General features: G+C 35.0%; 3 protein-coding genes across 3 annotated transcripts; 2 read left to right on the forward strand and 1 right to left on the reverse strand.

Annotated features, from left to right (window-relative positions):
- Positions 1–4,228: 4,228 nt before the first annotated feature.
- On the forward strand, positions 4,229–6,614 carry LOC128225754 (probable serine/threonine-protein kinase pats1). The gene is made up of 5 exons (XM_052935656.1): positions 4,229–4,267; positions 4,515–4,594; positions 4,944–5,155; positions 5,487–5,593; positions 5,757–6,614. Exons 1-5 carry the CDS (start codon positions 4,229–4,231, stop codon positions 6,612–6,614), a joined length of 1,296 nt encoding a protein of 431 aa, XP_052791616.1.
- A 2,948-nt stretch (positions 6,615–9,562) lies between these two features.
- Positions 9,563–12,249, reverse strand: LOC128228317 (uncharacterized). The gene is made up of 5 exons (XM_052939559.1): positions 12,112–12,249; positions 11,184–11,966; positions 10,663–10,757; positions 10,477–10,517; positions 9,563–10,347 (listed from the first exon to the last, which is right to left on the reverse strand). The coding sequence occupies exons 1-5, from the start codon at positions 12,124–12,126 to the stop codon at positions 10,064–10,066; spliced, it is 1,218 nt and encodes a 405-aa protein (XP_052795519.1). The 5' UTR covers positions 12,127–12,249; the 3' UTR covers positions 9,563–10,063.
- A 4,494-nt stretch (positions 12,250–16,743) lies between these two features.
- LOC128226918 (uncharacterized) lies at positions 16,744–19,399 on the forward strand. The gene is made up of 5 exons (XM_052937030.1): positions 16,744–16,863; positions 17,063–17,450; positions 18,236–18,276; positions 18,418–18,482; positions 19,019–19,399. Exons 2-5 carry the CDS (start codon positions 17,073–17,075, stop codon positions 19,303–19,305), a joined length of 771 nt encoding a protein of 256 aa, XP_052792990.1. The 5' UTR covers positions 16,744–16,863; positions 17,063–17,072; the 3' UTR covers positions 19,306–19,399.
- The last annotated feature ends 619 nt before the right edge of the window (positions 19,400–20,018 follow it).

Below are 20,018 nucleotides of genomic sequence, written 5' to 3' on the forward strand. Positions count from 1 at the left end.
ATGTAAACACAGTGAACTTTAACCAGATGTTACCCGTGACAATAAACACGTCTGCAACAACGATTTCAGTCATAACTTGATCAAAGGAAGAGAAAAGCGTATGAATTCGCTCGTGGTGTTCTTGTTAGACAAGTAGAGGGAGTCGTTTACATAATATTGATGGAATTATTGTTAGTACGACCAGGGTCATACCAAATTAATCATATGTTTAGCGTCATCTGAATAGTAGGTTTTGGGCCTTCAATACCAAAACACATCCTTTTTTGAACATCATAATATATAGCTCAGATAACTGCAATCAAGCCTGTATGATAGTAAAACAGATTAGGAGTATGACATAACTCTTTAATTTGTAGAATTATATGAATATTCATATGAATAACTACCTGAACAAGCACAGTTGTCGAAAGTCAACATAACCCCCGTTTAATGGCACAGGGTCAACGCCAAAGACAAAGAACACGAAAACAAAGAATCTCCAACCAGAAACATATAACTACAACACAAGACTCCACAAACAACAAAGTACATATATACTATATAAAACTAAGAGGTGTTTATCAAGGATTGTTAGGTACGCCTTGGAACGGTCAGTAAAATGTAAATTTACTGAGAGTTTAAACTAGTTTGTGTGCACAGCCTCACTCTTATCCCAACAATCCCGAATAAAGAAAAAACGAACTGGCAAATCTTATCAAAGGATGCATTAACTTGAGGAAACTTAAGAAGAAAAACAAATTATAATTAACTAATAGATAACCCGCAACTATAATGAGGGATCCCAAATCTTTAGACCTTTAAACCTTTAAACTTCATCACATGCATTACATTATTATCATCAAGTTTGTTTTGTATTTCACATTTTTAAAATAGCATTGCTCAAATTATAATGAAAAGCGTGTCCTCTTCATTTCACGAACAATTTAGACGTTCGTTTTTACCGTATTTAAACAGAAAGATACGTCACATATTATAACGTCATCTAACCGAATGTGGTATCATTATTTAAAGGAATGCAAATATCGTTAAAAATCGTTCATATTGTTATCGATGGACACACAGTATAAGAAACGGGACCAGCACACACTTCGCATCAGGTGTGCGCGAGACCTGGTTCTGTTGGTAAGGTTAATAAACGTTATGACAACTGAAATTCACCACTATTTATTTTACAACTTATACAACTGGTAGTTAATAGATAAATTAAAATGAACTCTTATATGTTTATTCCACTACGCTGCGAGACTGAGTAAACTACACAGCTGTGTGGGGAAGCTGGAATCATGGCAACGTTGGCAGAACCAATTAGGAAGATCGATGGAACACCTATCGAAATCGGAGAGTTAGGTAAGATAAATTCATTTGAACTTTATAAAGTGCAACACTGGTAACACGTTTATTTTACACAACCTATTGGTTAATACATACCTTTAAACCAAAACAAGTTAAAATAACCGTTTCAACATATGAATATAACGTCATTGTCATTAGAAGAATTGAAATATATGTTAGCTATTGGTAATTAATCGATTTTCATTCTTTAAACTCATAACTGCCCTTGTACTGTGACGTTGAAAGTTTGACGTGGTTGATGACATAACTTGTATGTAACTTAATGACAAAAACGACGAAATACCTTTTGTTTGTATTACAGAGAGGTCGTTTGATCAGTGGGTACACACTGGCAGAAAGATTGTCATCACACATTGCTCCCAAGAAAGCGAGGTCGCAAAAAGGAAACTGACAGACTCAAACGCAAGACCAAAGATCTTTAATCCGCTAACATTAAATTCTTCAATAATTTAAAAGTAGATTGAAACTTAAACATCTATATTTTTGCATTATGATACTTTGTTTAATTCTTTATAAAGTTGTGGAGTATAATATTCCTTATAATTTAGGTTTATCCAATATCAAGACAAGTTATCCTTGTCTCAAACACTGGCTATCAGGCACTGCGTCTACTTAAGGATTTGTTTGTTCAACTGAATTACAAGATCACAATCAAAACAGAACTCAGCACAGAGGTAAGATGTATTTCCATTTCCGTTTCTTAAATAGAACACTTCAACACATTACCAAATAGTTTAATTTAAACCTAAAGAGGGATGTAAGCTTAGGCTAATTGTACTGGAGGCCGGTAGGTACATGTACGTACAGTTAGAACCAATATTGATGTCTATTTTGAGAGGCAAGACGCAATGCACTGCGTTAGTCTCGAACCTGGTAAATAGAGTTATATTAGATCGATTATATGAACCCCTTTTTAATAATCGTCATTCATTAACGTAAAACATATGATGCAGCAATTGAAGACACTGACAGCGAAGGAGGAAAACATGAACATAGATTCCTTTGTGGTTATCGTCTTTGGAACTCCAGATGGATTCACCATGGATTACTTCGCAGATGTCTTAAATACAACACATTTGAATGGAGTACCAAAACTGGTGTACGTCATAGGTAAGGAATATTTCGGACATCGTAAGATTGAAACATTTCTTTTTATTGTAAAAAAAACAAAAAAACACTATTGGTGTCATAAAAACACGCCTTTTTATTAAGTTCCGCAAAAAGACGAAGGAATACAACAGGTTAAAATCTGACTAAACGGTGCAGTGTGATAGATTTTGAATGCTAAATAAACTTGTATGAAAACATTAGCTTAAATCAATTTAACTGATATGAAATAAACTGTTTCAGGAGATGACACAATTACTAGACAAGTTCAGACACTGCCTTTGTATCCAATACAGAAATACGTTTTCTATGCCAGCACAGGTATTCTAATCCCTTATTTTTCTTTACAGTTTCGGTAACAAAATATTGAACTGGTTATGTTTTTGAGATTCAGGCTTCTTCATCAACATCTAAATAAAAAAATGTTTTTCAGGTTTTAACGGTGTATATTTTTACATTCATGCGCTGTGTTCCTTTGTTCATGAACTCTCGGCACAAGACATTTGGAAAGTGGTAAAAACACAATATTGCTGTAATTCTTGTAGATGATGGTTAGCTTATCGTAAGTCGATTCCATGGGTTGATGACGATTTGTGTTTTTCTAGGAAAGAGGTTGGTACTGAAATTAACTTCTACAGATTAAATCCGGGGTTTCAAAAATACTATAAACCAAGTTGACACACACGCACACTTAATATACACAAATAATACAGGTATATTTTGAAAACATTTTGAGGGGATATCAGACTGATATGTTTTAAAGAACATTTTTGAAATATGTTTCACTTGTATTTTTCAGTCACTTCGATACTCGGAGTATCACAGATATTCTTCCTCAACTTGCGACACATTGACAAAGGATTTTTACTTTTTCCCGGGACTGTCGCCATCAAGTAAGGAAATGAATTTGTCTCCTATGTTTTTTCCATGCTTTGACACATATATTACAGTCTGTTTTATTTATTGAATTAAATGAAACAATATATTATTATGTTGTCTTATATAGTTATGCCTGACGAATTCGGAAATTTGGATCCTGGAGATATGCAACTCTATCTCGACATGATGAAACACGGCGTTGTAAGCAGTTACAACATTCGTCTTATGTTTGTTGGACTCTATGGTGCAGGCAAAACGTGCACAGCCAGGAGAATAATGCGTAAAGACATCGCAGGAACATCTAGCACTGATGGAATTGACGTGTACATTGGAAAATGCAAAGTTGATATACGAAACCAAACATGGGAAACAGTGGATGGTACGAGATACTTCATGAGACATAATTTATCGTCGAATGTGATACGCATTAGTCTCGTTATAAAATTGATTTGGCAAATTGAGTAGCGTAAAACTCATCAGTCTATAAAATGACGTGTATACCGTACGGTAAGACAAGCACGAAACAATATATATATATATTAATTACCAATAGCTAACATATATTTTAAATAACGCGGTTTTCTTATAGAATTTTATATTATGTTCATATTTATACAGATCCAAGAAAGGGTGAACCGTACAATATCCTTTCAAATGTACTTCGACTTGATGATGTATCTGCACAGAAAATACCCGACATAATAAGTCTTGAGTTAGCAACAGAATCTTTCATGGGAGGAACGAGTGAACTAGTGGGCAGAGTACATCATACTGAAACAAACCAGGCTATGAAGAAAGATTAAAAACAGCTGAAGAAGACGAAAAGACCGTATACAAACGACGTCGAACAGAAAATGAAATCACGGATGAAAGTAGCTTTACTACCTCAATGTCATCTATGTGCACAGACGACTTTGAAAAACTTTCAGTACGTTTTAACCTTTTGCGTTTTATATTTGAAATTTGATGTTTTATAAACATGCATTTACGATCATATCACATGAATTCGTATAAACAATTTACCAATTATGTATGCTGAATATGGGTTTAAACTTTTAGAAGCATCAATATATAATTCATTTTCTAGCCTTGCAGATGCATATATTAATTTAACTGAATTTGTTCAATGAATGCTAGAATTGTCCTTATGTTATTATAAGTTTTTATCAACATAGACAATTGGAAGTGTGAGCTCACAGGGTATTGAAATAACTGAACGAAACTCAGAGAAACCAGATTCTATGAGAGTGGCCAGGCGAGTTTTCCAGAAAACAAACCAGTCACAGGCTAAAACACTTTTCAAAACCTTGCAATAAAAGAATTTGATTTATAAATCGAAACCTAAATTAGACGTATTGATTGTTTGCTGTTTTGAATTAATTGTATCGTATAGATGTATATACTAGTAGTTATTTAGTTCAAATTATAGCAAATCTTTTCCTAATTGTTTGAAATGTTTCTCGTATAAAAATGTTTGGTAATGGAATTTTGTCATTTGTTTATTCATTCTCTAGTTTAAACAATTGACAATTTGTTTCACTGAGTCAAATATATGCAAGTGATATTTCAAATTAGGAATAGAATGTTTTAAACTTGTTGTTTAGTTTTCTCGAATACAATGCAGGGACACAACACAAAGAGGCTTTTGTATCGCTCTGGGACTTTGCTGGACAGTTTGTTTATTATGCAACACATCAGCTTTTCTTTAGTCCAAGAAGTATTTACCTTCTTGTTTTGAACCTGGAAGATGATCTCGACAGATCGCTTGAAGAATGGTATCTGGATCTCAAGGGGAAAACTTCGATTGAAGTCAAAGGTAATAGGTTGTCTGTGGCAAAACAAACCTGTTTATGTATTAATGTGTGTTTTTACCATATGATACATTTGGTTATTGTTCATGTTACAGTATATATAAAATTAATTTCAAATAATTAGCCTATGAATTTTACATTTTCTAAAGTCATTTGTTGGTTACATATTGCTATCATTGTTATTTTCTCCGTTTTCTTTTCTATCCGTTCATATGTATAGAACATAGGGATGCACTGTGTCAGTGTCATTTGCCGGTGATAGTGTGACTCCTGTTCATTATCTTTAATCCTTACTATCCAAACCCCTGAGTTAATACTGATTATTTATTAATGCAGGTGGTGTAGACTTTTGGCTCAAGTCTATATTCACCTATGCAAGAGGGATAGTTCCTACTTTTCCCAAAATTATTCTCGTCGGAACGCATTTTGACCAGATGCAAGAGGTTTGTTCTGTACATTTGATCGGAAAATGATGATGCAATACAATGCAGTTCCAACACTTAATAAAAATATGAGTATTAATCAGTTTTTTCTCAATTACAAACACGTTTTGCTTTTATTAAAAAGGTATACATATTTCTCAAGTATTTGCGTAAAATGTTTTAGTCTGGAGACCAAAGATACAAGATTGCCCACGGTTATTTCGACAAAATTCGAACTATTTTTCAAGGTACACCATTGGCATACAACATCAGCAAACACGAGTTTCTTCTTAGCAACACCGATCCAAATGATCCAAAAATCGATCGTCTTCGCGATGAAATTATATGTATTGCCAGAGAGTATCCGAACTGGGGGGAGAAAATGCCGGCGAAATGGATTGAATTACAGCAAAACCTTGAAGATATAAGACGACAAGGAAAGTCGATTATGTCCCTAGAACACTTGCGATCGATTGTTCAAAGAGTTGCGAGTCCAATCGAAGATGAAGAACAATTAATGCTTTTTCTGCGTGCTCATCATGAGATGGGAACGTATATTTACTTCTCGGAAGCCGATCATTTGAACAAATTCATCATTTTGGAACCGCAATGGATTGTGAGCGCATTTCGCTATCTGATTGGTGCAATAGAGTTTAAAGCGAAATATGGTCCTTTACAAAAGCAATGGGTAAATTTTATTGAAACAGGTAGACTTGAGTACAATTTGGCCGAAAATATTTGGCGTGGAGATGAAGAAAGCCACTTTTTTGAAAATACAGATATCATTTTTCTCTTTCTCGAAAAGTTGGATATCATTGCACGAGCGTCTGTCATTAGTGACGATGGCATGTCTTCTACGCCTTTAAAATACTATTATGTACCAAGTTTGTTGAAAGAGGCTCCACAAAAGGAAATTATGCAGGCTCGAAATTTCTCTGGCTGCTTGAACACACCAGTGTTATGTTTCAAGTTCAAAGAAGATTTTCTCCCACCTGCAATTTTCAACAGGATCATAGCCATTTGCTTGGGAAAGTTCTGCTAGCACGGCAAGGGAAACGAAAGCTTTTATTCTGTGGATGTGGAGTGTTTGAAGTCAACAAAGACCTTTCAGAAGACAAACACCGTCTGACAATCTTTTTCCGAAGATCAAGAATCGGACTGCGCATCACATGATACACTTCAAAGGGTGCAAAAATGGTTGATCCTGTTGTGTGTGACAGAATTCGACGGATCATTTCTTCAGTTGTAAGGAAGGAATTTTCAAGGTTTCACAGGATAGTGTCAGAAGACAACGATTCATTTGAGTACTTCATTCAATGTCTGAAAACCTAGCCTGAAGATGTCATTGAAGAAGGACTGCATAGAATTCAGGTTTTGCAACGTTATATCGGAGGAACCGATCCCTTTTGCGAAGAGCACACGGAGATGACCAACCCGCATCCTTTTGAAGTTGTCAAGCACCTGCACGAGTGGTTTCAAGATATGGTAAACAAAATTGATTTTCTGACGTTCAAATGTGTGTTTTTATTCACGAACATAAAGTGTAATGATTTTTTAATGGTATGATTTAAACGCATTCACTTTTTATTTACAGATTCCTGAAACATTACGGGTTGACGAAGTATTTGTCCTAAGTACGTAAAATGTTGTTTTGTTGTAATTACTTTTTGTATTTTTCTTAATCTGACTTATTTTGAGTTATAAGTATCTAAAACTTATTAAACATTTAATTACCGTTAATAACTGTTTGTTTTTACAGACACGTGGTTAAATATGCTACCACAACAATGCTGTCAAAGTTATCACTAGCGATTGGCAAAAACTGGCAACACCTAATGATTGGATACCTAAACCTTGATGTACGTTTGTTTACTTCAGTTATATTAAACTAAATAAATCATAAGATGATATGTGTGTGTGTGTGTGTGTGCGTGTGCGTGTGCGTGCGCGTGCGCGTGCGCGTGTGTGTGTGCATTTAACGCTGTTTTTCATGTTTTGGGCAAAGTTTTGCTTTGCTTTATTCCATTGTCTAACAATCAATATGTTCAACAATAAGTGGTAAAAGACGAATATAAGTGAACACTACTGTTCATTGAGAAGCTAATTATCATAAAATAAATTACCTTTCTAGCAAGTAACAGTTGATTGCAAAGAAATCAAAACACCAAAGAACATAGCTAGAACGATATATGAGTGTCTGCGACACTGGAAAGCTTCGATGGAATCCAAGTTTTATTCTCAAACTAACTCTAGGTCACACTGCGCACTGCCAACAGTTGGAATACTACTAGAAGCACTTAAGCAGGCTAGAGGAGTAACCGTCAACTGGGTAGATGGTCCGCAACATTATTGAAGGACTCGTCTAAAAACTGGCTGCATGTGAACGATGAAGTTAAAGTATACGTTTTTCCGACAATATGTTTCCATCAAAGATATTGATTTGAAATTGAAAAGCACATATGAAATAGTATCCTGTAAATAAACGAATGCAAGTTTACAAATTGATAGTAGAATTTCGAGATTTTGTTGATTTGATTCATACATTCACACATAATTCACATAAACATGTTTCTTTGTAAGAACGTACTGTTGGTTTCTCGATGATGAATCACTTAATATTTTGTTTTTGAATTCTGTGAGACAAAGTAGTCCCTTTTTCAAATGTTAAGGTTTCTTTTTCGGTCTTTTATCTGAGTAATACTTTTTGCGAGTATATATTTTTATGCAAACTTTCTGTTAAAAATGGTTTTACATCGCCAATTCTCACAGGGGTGTACCACAAAGTGTTTAAAAAAGAGGATCCTGTTTTATCAGGACAAGTAAAAATTATAAGATTTAATCGGAATTGCAACGTTTGCATATTTCTCATATTGTAAGAAATTAAGTGTTTTGTTTATAAGATTATTATTAATGGATTTTTTGCTATGATCAGAATGTATACGCTCTCGTGTGAAACTAGTGTATAAATGCTCATAAATATAACCTTATGACACATTACTGTTTTTTAAATGAATAAGTTCAAATGTGTTATTTAACTTTCAAATTGTTTAGCCATTTATTCAAAGAATCAAGTCATTTATCTTCGTATTTCTTTGTGTGTGTGTTTTTTGCTTAAGCATATTAAGCATTTTATCGTGGTATGATCTAATGTGAGTGAGCCGTACAAAAGAATCGAAATATAATATCAAAATTGCTTTACCGCCGACAATGAAGCATTTACCCATTTATTAACATTACTATATCTAGCAGTTAACTAAAATATTATGTTCGTTGTCTCATCGTTACTCTCAACTTAAAAATAATTATTTAAGTAACACCTTTAACACCGAATAAAGTTGATTGTGCAATACATGGTGAATTATTATTTTTACCTTTAATTTATTGTTCCGTATAGGGTTATATTTTTAATCATTCACTGCGTAATAAAAGTTTGGTTTGGTGTGAGTTTTAGTACCAATGAACTAGTTCAAGCCCCTAGTGAACTCCTGTTTTGCAAGCCGTTCCAAGTCAGAAACGCCAACATGCATTTCGAGGGGTGAATGCGAAAAGGTTCTAAGTGACATTAAATAATGAAGCAGATAGAACCTTTTCGCTTTCACCCCCCGATTTTCATGTTGTGCTGCATGACAGGTCTGTCTGTTGTTTGTATGTTGTGTGTCTTTCGTTAAGTAAATATTTGACCTTAGCCATGAACCTTTAAACATAATGTATGTTAAGTTTTTTTTTACCTTGGCCTCTCCCTGAGTTTTGATTGTATTATTATATTTGTGTAAGATTTGTTATTCCAGAAGACTTTTTGTTGTGCGCATAGTTTTGTTAAATGTTAGCGAGGCGTTCGAATTGATATCAACCGTGTTTAACTTTCTTGTTTAAATCTTAAGAAATTTAATATAATTTTATATTCCACCCATTTACGTCCGAACAAATGCCGCCCCATATAAGCAAGTTATATTAAGGCTTACCAAAATTAAGAATAAGAATAAAGTCACATTATCTTATTATTTTATTGTAAACATCATACGAGGCATTTAACAAACAACTGAGTGTCAAGTTTGCAATTGTATCCACCTATCCGCAATAAATTCAAAGGGCTGGTATTGGATAACAAGCATTTAAATAAGCCATTATTGTAACATAACACGTATTAGCAAACGTATTGAAATACAGTTTAACGAGTGTCATAAAAATTGTTTATAAGATAAAATCAGATCATGACATCCGTTTGAAAACTAATTGTTCGCTGAGATATTGCGTGCGTAGTATTTGACTCTTATCTCTGTATTGTACTGTAGTTTGTAGTCGGTATTGCGACTTACTTTTGTCATGGGCATTGCGACATTTTTACCTCTAATCTTTGTTCTGCTGAAATTTATTTATGAATGGTCGTGCACGCAGTCACCCACAGCTAACACATCATTATTTGTCCTTAAAATAGAAATGGGTCATAATGGTAGTACACAACTGATAACATACTGCTGAATTAGGTCACGTTTAACGCAGTATCTCCCTGATTGGGTCTATATTTCTCGACAGGTATTTAGTTCGTTGTATTGCACCTAGCAAAACTTCTTTCGTTGCTTCTTTTCCCGCATTGTTTTTCCACATAAAAAGCATGGCAGTAATTTGCTGTTCCATGTTGTTGTTGTTATCTGCCTTAATTCTATCAATGCCAATTTGTTCAATGTCCAGTTCTAAAGCCAGAGATTCGTAGCCCTTTCCCAAATTTTCTGCAACATTCTTTATATTCCTCGATGTAACTATCCCATTATTTGAAGCTGAAACAAATCGAAAAAGTCGTTCGGCGTGTAACGTACAAAGACATAAAGACAAACTTTAAAACTAAAATTTAAACAGCAATGCAGTCAACTTCATTACAAAACAAAATAAAACAATTTTTACTGTACCTTTTCTTGGAGGGTTTCTTGAATGTCTTTCATATATGCTCCTGAAAACAATGACAAATGTATTGTAATATAGTAATTTAGGAAATTTAAATGGACTTGCATAATTTCGATCTAATATTGACCTATGTTATATTAAATTAGGTGAGATATACAGTTCTTGAATGTCATGCATTGTTTCGATATTACCTTTCTTGTGAAGTGGTCTGAGCTTCACTTCTCTCTCCTGTTGAACACGAGGTTGCTTGGCGCCCACATAAAGACTCATGCGGACTGGTTGCAGTCTAAATGAAATACCAGTGCATATATAAGTATGTGATAAGCATAACTATTTAACAAATACCAGTATAGTAGTTTGAAATTTTATTTAAAAAAAAACAACAAGGAAAAAACAGTAAAATCTAATCACTAAGATTCTGTTTTATGACACAAAGAAAAAGGCCAAACAAGCACCAGAGAAAAGGGAAAACGCTTAAGGACAACACACTTATCAACTTTCCAAATATCTGTATTGATAAATTAGGGAGAATCAACCTTTGCACGACCAGTGCCAAATCTGCACCAAACGAAACAACCCCTTTTCTAACTAACTTTTTTATTGTAAGAGACCATCTTAACATGTTCAAGGAATCACGAGATGTGGTCAATTTGTGTTTTCAAAGCAAAATTGTTATTGTGAGTTGCTACGAAAATGCTCCAAAAATACTTACTTGGGCTGATGATAGATTGCTTTTGTCAGCCACATAAATCGATCCGTTATTTGTAGAAGTTAAGTCTTGAAGCTTACTATCTACTGGTGAACAGCTCATGTATTGTCGCTTGTTCCTTGCACTTGGAGAAGCTGTCTGTGTGTTAAGATATTCTGCACGCGGATAATCTGTAGACTTACTCGATGCACTTGCTACTCTATGACAATTGTTAGACATTCTCCCTACATCCCGAGTGTGAGAAGTATACGCGCATGTATTGTGGTTATAATCTTGGTTTATACATGCAGTGTTCATATTTATGCTATATCCCATTGCATGTGGTTGAACAGACGAGTGTGGTAATAAGTTGCTTTGTTCACCATTAAATGTACCATATGAACACTGATTGCTCCCTTCCGGTCCATACGAGCGATGTTCGTATTCGCCTTGTTGTGTTTGTCCTTGATCGATATGTGCACCAGATGACATTTCCTTTTGTGTGTTCAAACCCTCTTTATTTGGACTATGTCCTTGAAAAAAGTTATTATGATTTATAATTCCGTTATATGTACTTCCATGAGGTTGGTAAACAGATCCTAATTCTCCACCTACATCACTTTGGTATTGACGTGCATTCATTCCACCACTTTCGTTTAAAATGTTTATACTGTATCCTTGATTCATTCCACTTGTAGATGGCAAACTGTACGATGTCGACTTTTCAACACATGCAATTATATCTTCAGAAAACTTCCCAACCGGTGTCGGTGTGTTGTGTTTTTTTCCGTAAAACGAGTTTTGCTCCTGTAATATAAGATATTAATGTAATAAATATGAATTCTTATAACCAGAACGATTATATTTTGTTACACTAACACTTACATATAGAGCATTAATGATATTAATTAAGGTTTTTGAAATATTTAAACTACAAAAGCTGTTTACATGCCTGTTCAAACGCCATCCTTGAAATATATTAAATGGAAAACCCAGCCAAACATCCGGGTAACCTGAATCATGACTAAAATCTTGAAAATGATAAACGCAGCTAAATTCATCGCTTTGTTCTCCTATGATGTGTACTCTGAATATATCTGACCTAATTTGGACGTGTTTAGGTTACGTTCGACTGATATATTTTGGTTAATTGTGTTGAAAGTGGTGATAGAAGATATATATATATATATATTGGAATCAGCATTTAGGAAAAATATTCATTTTAACATTATTATGGAAATCCAACACAAATTTTCTTCAACTTAAATTCTACCAATTGTCGATCAAAATTGAATTGCTGTTTAACAGTTTATTTTATTGTATTTAAGGTAGTCGATTTTTAAATTAGAATTTCGGCTTTTCGCGCCATTGGTCCTAATAGTAAATGTTGATGCCTTGTGACCAAATATAATTTTGTCATAATTTGAAAGGATATTGCTTACTGATTAATTATATGTTAAACAAATACATATATGGCCGTAAGTTTTTTGTTCATTATTTAAACTAATCTTAAACCTTGTCAAATGATACCAAACCAATATGGGGTCACCACGTGTCAACATTTCCCACTGTTGTACACCGGACACCTTAAAGGCAATCTTCATCCTCCACCAGATCAGGCGAGAGGGGTATTTGAGTGTTTTCGCCAATGACATACTTGTTTCGATATAACAAATATATATATTACGTTAACATGCCTATATTTCGCCACAGGATATTTAAGCCCTCTCTTATTTCAAATGAAACATCAACGCGCACAGGTCTTGAACCAAAATTCAGCGATTTCATTTCCGAAATTGCGATACGTGATCATACAATTTGACGTGCTTGTCTGAAAAAAAAGCATTTATCTGTAACTACATATCCTTCTTCGCCATATAATAACAAGAACCATTGTTTGTTTTAGTGCCAGATCGAAATATAGATCACTTCGTGAACATCAGAAGTAGGTATATAATTTTGTTCACTCCGTGAAGTATGTAGCGATCTTACACTGAAACAGACAAATATGCTTTATATAATTGCTTTAATATTTTAAAAATATTTTGAAAGGTAAGAGTGTTCACCAAACAACATCAAGTGTATAAAAAATCATTCTCGGTTTCATTCAGCCTCTCATACACAAAAACGCTCACAGTCAACATCTCTTACCTGTTAGCAAAATCTTAATTGACTTCACAGATATCCATGTACACCTAGTGTTTTATACACGGTCACCCCAAAAAATAAATAATTAATATTTTCACTCATTTCTTGCATAATGCATCAGGAAAACATTTTAGTAATTTCATTTTTGGAAAGAATATCGAAAGTGTATGGATCTTATATATACATATCTTAGGTGGATCAAGACCTGGTTATGCGGTTTACGCTATCATGAATATCTAATCTATCAACTTTGATTAAGATTTATACGTACCTCTTAATAGAAAAATTGCAAGCCCTTCCTCTCAAAAATCTTATTCTTACAGTCATATTGGTCAAATCTTAATAAATCCAGAACATTTCGTGAATAAAAATGCAGTTATAAAAACCTTTTTGCTGATAAATTTGTGACTTCAAAAGGTAGTAAACATACTCATCTGTTTGACATTAGTAAAACTGAATAAGTAGTAATCTGAATAAGCTTGTGACTAATGAACGCATTACACTTCACAGGAATAATGGTTACAATAAGCCGGTGCGCACCTTGGGGTTTTGTTTTGTGGTGTTCTTTATACCTATAGTCATGGAAACTGACATAGTTAAACTGCCCGCAAAATATTGTGTTTCATGTCATATTCCCATTTTGTTAATTCCGAAATTTGATAAACGAGTCCTGTGTCCAGGCGGCGTCTGTGGATATTCATTTTAATTTGCAACTTTCATTTTAAAATACAAATAAGCCAAGAGATTATCATCTGCCCTTAAAATACTCTTTTGTTATTATAATACAATTTCAAGCATGTGAACCACTTTCAAGAAAAGGGCTTTACGTGATTATGGTATCCTATGAACATCCTTGAATCTTGCCCAAATGGCATGTCGAGTTCGAAAATATTATATTGTCTGTACTTTTTTCAGAGAAACCTCAACATTCTTAATTTGGCATTAAAGAACATAATTATATGTGAAGGAGCGGTATCGTGTAAAATTGCAATTCCCATTTCCCCGAGTCATTGTGGCACGATTTGGACCAACAATTATGCCCTTTTCTAACATCCACGATTTAAATTTCAGCCGGGTTTCACGATGTTCAACGTTGTATCAACGGGCTAGCTACGCTGCCGCCTCTTTGTTACCCGCTGTGAAACGATTAATTGGTGGCAACGAATATCAGAGTCGGATAATGCATCGCTGCCGCAACGTTGTCGCCTCGTTGTCGTGACGTTGTTCCTCGCTGTTCTTGATTATGCCTCGCTGCTACCACACAACTTCCAAACTCGGTAAATATTCGTATAACAAACTGGCTGGGTGGCTGGCCTTATTATTTAAACCAAACAAGTTGTGATTTGATTAGCAATCGAGGAAGCTTTCCTTTTTAAATTTGCAAAAAAAGATTTCCGACGAATTGTCCCGGAAGACTCTAACACAGACCCGCAGGAAGAATATACATCAAGGGCCATAACTCTGCTCTCCCACAGTGGAAAGGGCGCAAAATTTCAGCTGCCATACTTTAGTCAAATTCATGATACTTAATGATACTTAAATAGTTTGAAGAACATTTACGAATGTCATTTGAACGATATTCAAAGATGATCAACAACGGTAAAATAACACAATCTACGGTTTAATTTTTTCGCTTAGTTTAAAGTAAATTTCGCTTAATTTGTGAGTAATTTGAACGAGTCAAACTGAATTTAAATCACTTAAGTTGTACTAAGTCTGAGTAAGAGTAGGCCATGCGTTCCTGCCATGTCACACTGCTAACTGCTGAGAAGATAAGGAAAGGGCGTTGCTCCTTGACCGTCCGACGACGTTGCCCACCAAACACTTGTTGCATTTTCACCGAGGTTGCCACTGTCGCCAGGTACCCGTGATGGCCTGAAGGTAATTGTCCACCTCGTCAAGCAGGCCAATATGCTCATGTGCATAGCGAACCCTATGGACGCTGTGCATGGAAACGCATGCGAGGACGACGGTTGCTACGTGCTTGAATTCTGATTTAACGTGTTGAGCACCGATTCGCTTCCACTTTCCTGGCTCGCGGTAGTTGATAGAATCTCTCTTCATGATTCATGTGCCGCCTTGTGGAAGACCTCATCAGCTTGGTTTTGTGGGGTAAAGCTTCTTTAGTAATCATGTAGTAGGAGCTGCCCCTGTCATCACGTGGAAGAGGGTCTGGATGTGGCCAACATATGTAAGGTCACAGTCATCTCAGATCTGCACTTCTGAACAGGAGCAGAGGACCCAACACTGACACACTGAAACTTATAGTCAGCGTCTACTAGGGCCATACGGACGATGGAATGGTATCCCTTGTTGTTATACTACATGGATTCGTCCTTATTTGGTTTACTTGTGGTAACGTGCTTCCCGTCCAGCATATGGAAAGAGCCACCTCACGCTGAAGAGTTCTGCTGAGCCTCGCCACTCGTATTTGGCACTGGGGTGGTTGAGAATTTCTTCATTAACAGTTCTTCAATGCGGCTACATCCTCCCTCCTCAACTCTTCCATGAGTTGGTGGTAATGACCGAAATCCTCGCGACGCGGGAGCCAGTCCATGCAAAACATGTTGCGGGGGGAGGGGCAATGTCACTTATGCTTTTATCCTCTTCCCTATATAACATATTTTTGCAGCATTTTGCAACACACGACTCGATTACCTACATGGAGGGGTATATAAATTATGGGGTCTCCGGATGATGGCTTATGACCTCCTTGACACAGCAGAGCTTATCATTTTTAGCGTACTACAACGTTTCAAAACGTACCACAACATACACGTAGCACACCGTCGAATAACGTAAAACACCGAAGCGTTACGCATCCAAGTACGTCCTACTACGTGGTTGAAATTATCATACCGCGATACAGCGTGGCGTCTCATGAGGAACGAGACCACGACGTAGCATGGCGCAGCACATGACGCCAACAAACACAACAGAACTTATAAAGCGGCGGTACGCGCTATATTCACGTTCTGTTACGTTTTTGCTATGTTTATGCTGCGTTATACTACCTTGTAGGACGTTCACGTGGTTTCAACATTGTAGAACGTTGTGGGAAAACGCCAGCGAGTTTTGATTACGTTGAAGCCATGTTGCTCTACGTTTGCTCAAGTTTTTGCCACGTTTCCCAACGTAACTAAACATGGCGGTCAAAACGTGACAGTATGACTGAGGCATTAAAATGCAGAAGCTGAGCAACGCATTCTTTAATAAATTGTTCAAGTGTTTAGTTAATACGTGATTAATCAACGGGTCACTCAATCCGCACCAAGCGTTAAAGAAAATTCCATTTTTCTGTACTCGCTTGTCCAGCCGACTCATTCACAAACTCATGAGTGATATGTCCTTCACTACGCTCACATACAACGCATGCGCTTTAAACCCTTAATAAAATGCATACTACCATTATGAATAATGAATGCCTGTTACAGCGTAAAGAAACATAAGTATTTGTTTCCGGAACAGTTGATATCTTAATTGTATATATCTATGATGCAGTTGCCATGTTGTATTTTACAATAGTGTTATAACATTGATGACGTAAAACAAAAATGTAAGTATTGATTACCTTTGGTACATAATTACTAAATTAATGTGTGTTATGTATATGTCTGATGCTAGTAAGCATATACGAGTAGTTTATTACATATGTAAAAGCGAATGATATAACAATACAGTGTATGATTATACACAGAATCATATGATTATAGACAATATGAAAAGTATAATGTGTAATACATCTACTTTCACAGAGCAAACAGCATGAAGAGAGGCTTAGATGTATTAACTAGTAAAAGAGAACAATGTCGAAACAAAAATATGTCTCCATTAATGAAACCATGCTCAGGCTCAGAGCCTACATGCATGAAGATACCGACCGGAAGTAAAAGAAGACGGTCCGTCGAGGAAAATACTTGGCCATGTGAGGGAAGTTCATATCCGTACATGAGTAGCCCACACAGTGTTGGGACAACGGAACTATCTACTTCTGACCACAGGTTCATGCCGCTGCGGCCAGTAGGCTTGTCAACAAAAGAAGGTAGTGACCATCAATGTATTGCAGAAGGAACGTCTATGGAATCAATGTCAACGGAAGGAGAGCCCATATCGTCATGTTTGCATGAAGCTATGGAAGAATCAGTAAGCCTTTTAATCGACATACTTGTAACTAAGTTTTCCCTGACCGTGTCTAGGCGGTTACTCCATCCTTTATCCATAACAATAATTAAATGTGGGTGTACCTCTTAGTCTTGTGACGTTGTATAACTCACTTTTAGTGTATGGTGCGTCTACTCCTGTGACATAAAAATGGACAATCTTAATCTTTGTGAATTGGGTTTGCTTGTATTATTCCATTCGATGCGCTGGTTTTTAAACAAATATTCGTTATAATTGTATTATCATTAATAGCCATCGTATTTATAAAGTAGAAGTTACAGTAACGACTGCCCGAGTTATTGAAAGGATGCATAACGAGCGAGATTATTTTTAATGTGTGTTGATCAACATTCTGCTTAATTGTGTTTGTTATGAACTGTGTGTCAAATTATATTCCTCATTATTAAATTCCGAATCCTGCATTGTCCTATAAGTAGAGTTTCTAGAAAGATATAAATAGTTGACAAGCTATTGTTCAATAAAATTACTATGATTGTTCAATACACGCACCTTACTCATTGAACAAGAGCTTGCATATTAAGCTACACCTAGTAGTTATCGTCCTTGTTTGATTGTCAATGTATACACACAAAGAAAGAAAACAATCTCAAATATGGTAGATTCAGGTTATTTTACATTATTCTCCCTTTTTTATAATGCCATAAATATATATAACAAAACCATTTATGGAAAACGCAAAGTAATATAAGTTTAAAAAGACACTACGATCAGTTAGTACCAGTATGATTTCTATTTTTACTTTTCAGAAAGTACCTTTTGAACGTGACGGTGTACGCTATGCAATGAGGCAAGAAGTTTATTTTTTATTAAATTAAAACAATTTACAATTGTTTACATTGAAGGTATTGATTACGGTATTCCGAATAAACTGTTTATAACAGATTTAAATGTCATATTCTTAACGATGTTTTTTATTACTTGTTTTCAGTTCAGACAGTATTTCCGCGGGAAAACTAGTCGAAATTGTACGTCATCAAGTGAGTCATGTAAAAGGTAAACTATCTTTAATCTGATACAAATAACAATACATAGCATAGAAAGTATATTGGAGACACATGTTTGTGGAATGACTGTTATTTAAAAACATCAGTGAAATACCATGTTATTTTCGCTAGGTTAATTCAATATTCTGTGAAAGATTAATTTCTATTTCTACTGCTCTAATAGATTTCGGTTCAAGTACTATTAAAAGTAACTTTGCCGGGTCGAACATAAATAAATAAACCCATAAAATTGATGTCGCGACGTTATGTTAATCATGCGATTTTCAACATATCACATTTTGAATTGACATATCTCTTGAATTTGAGCATATTTTATTTTTGAGAGCAAGTTATATTGAATATGTTGTCACAGACAAATGTCTTTTCTGTTGTGCTACTTCAATCATTAAAATATTAGCTTTTTTGATCACTCGTTGAAATATTGTCGATCATAAAACTAAATGCAAACCATATCCTCTATAGATATTGAATTTTAATAGAAATGCAAACGCAATAGCTATCTAAATTTTGTTTCAACTATTTTAGCAAGCTCGGAAAAAGAGATACTTTCAGAAAAAGAAGTTACGCGAATCGCGGAGTGTATTGGTAAAGGCTGGGAATTTCTGGCAAGTGAGTTAGAAATAGACCAGACAAGTATTGACACGATCAAAGATGACCACTGTAAAAATATGCGTATGCAAATAAGGACTATGCTGTTGCAGTGGAAACATAGAGAAAAGGCTGCAGCTACAAAAGAGGCGATGAAGAAAGCAATTTGTGACACACCATCATTAGTTTTAAACTGGGAAAAACTGAACGATATCATCAAATAGTTTGTTGATCACGGAAATATTAAAATAAAAACAATCAGTTTGTACATTTATTGTACTCGTTCTTTGATATATTTTAATCAGCATTCATAAATCATTCCGTTTGTATGATTTACTGCTTTACAGTGTTCTTATGAAACCTTTACTCACCAATGGGATATGGGTAAATACTATGCATTAGTTGCAACATTTTATGTAGATTGGATTATCTCCCTTAGTCCGTTCTATTTTTGTCGGAATGTTTAATGAAATATTAAGACTATATAGAATATTCTGGTCATCATTGTATTCGTGTCATTTCAATTTCACACATTCCTCTTCACAATTTTTTTTTTCATAAAGGGCCTATCTTAAAGTTAAATGCATCCCATGTAAGAGAGCATATTAGCCACTTTCCCTTTACTGGGTTACTATTGTGAAACAGTGTTATTTCTAAATACGTCGTATCTTGTTTTTCACCTAAATACGTGTACGAGTAAATCCAGTAAAAATCACTGACTTTTCTTTGTAAAACTACCTTTTATTCAGGACAATGCCTCTGAAATGTATTACAAATATATCTTAATTAGGTAAACTTTTAATGTTATGAAGATTTTATTAAATACTATTAATACAGTGGACATCAAATGTGAACAAAACAATACGTCTTTGTAAGAATATGTACAAAATTAAACAATGTGACATGAAGTTTAAAACGGTTAACACATTTTTTTTTG

This window comes from Mya arenaria, chromosome 3 (assembly GCF_026914265.1).
Source record: "Mya arenaria isolate MELC-2E11 chromosome 3, ASM2691426v1".
Classification (NCBI taxonomy): domain Eukaryota; kingdom Metazoa; phylum Mollusca; class Bivalvia; order Myida; family Myidae; genus Mya; species Mya arenaria.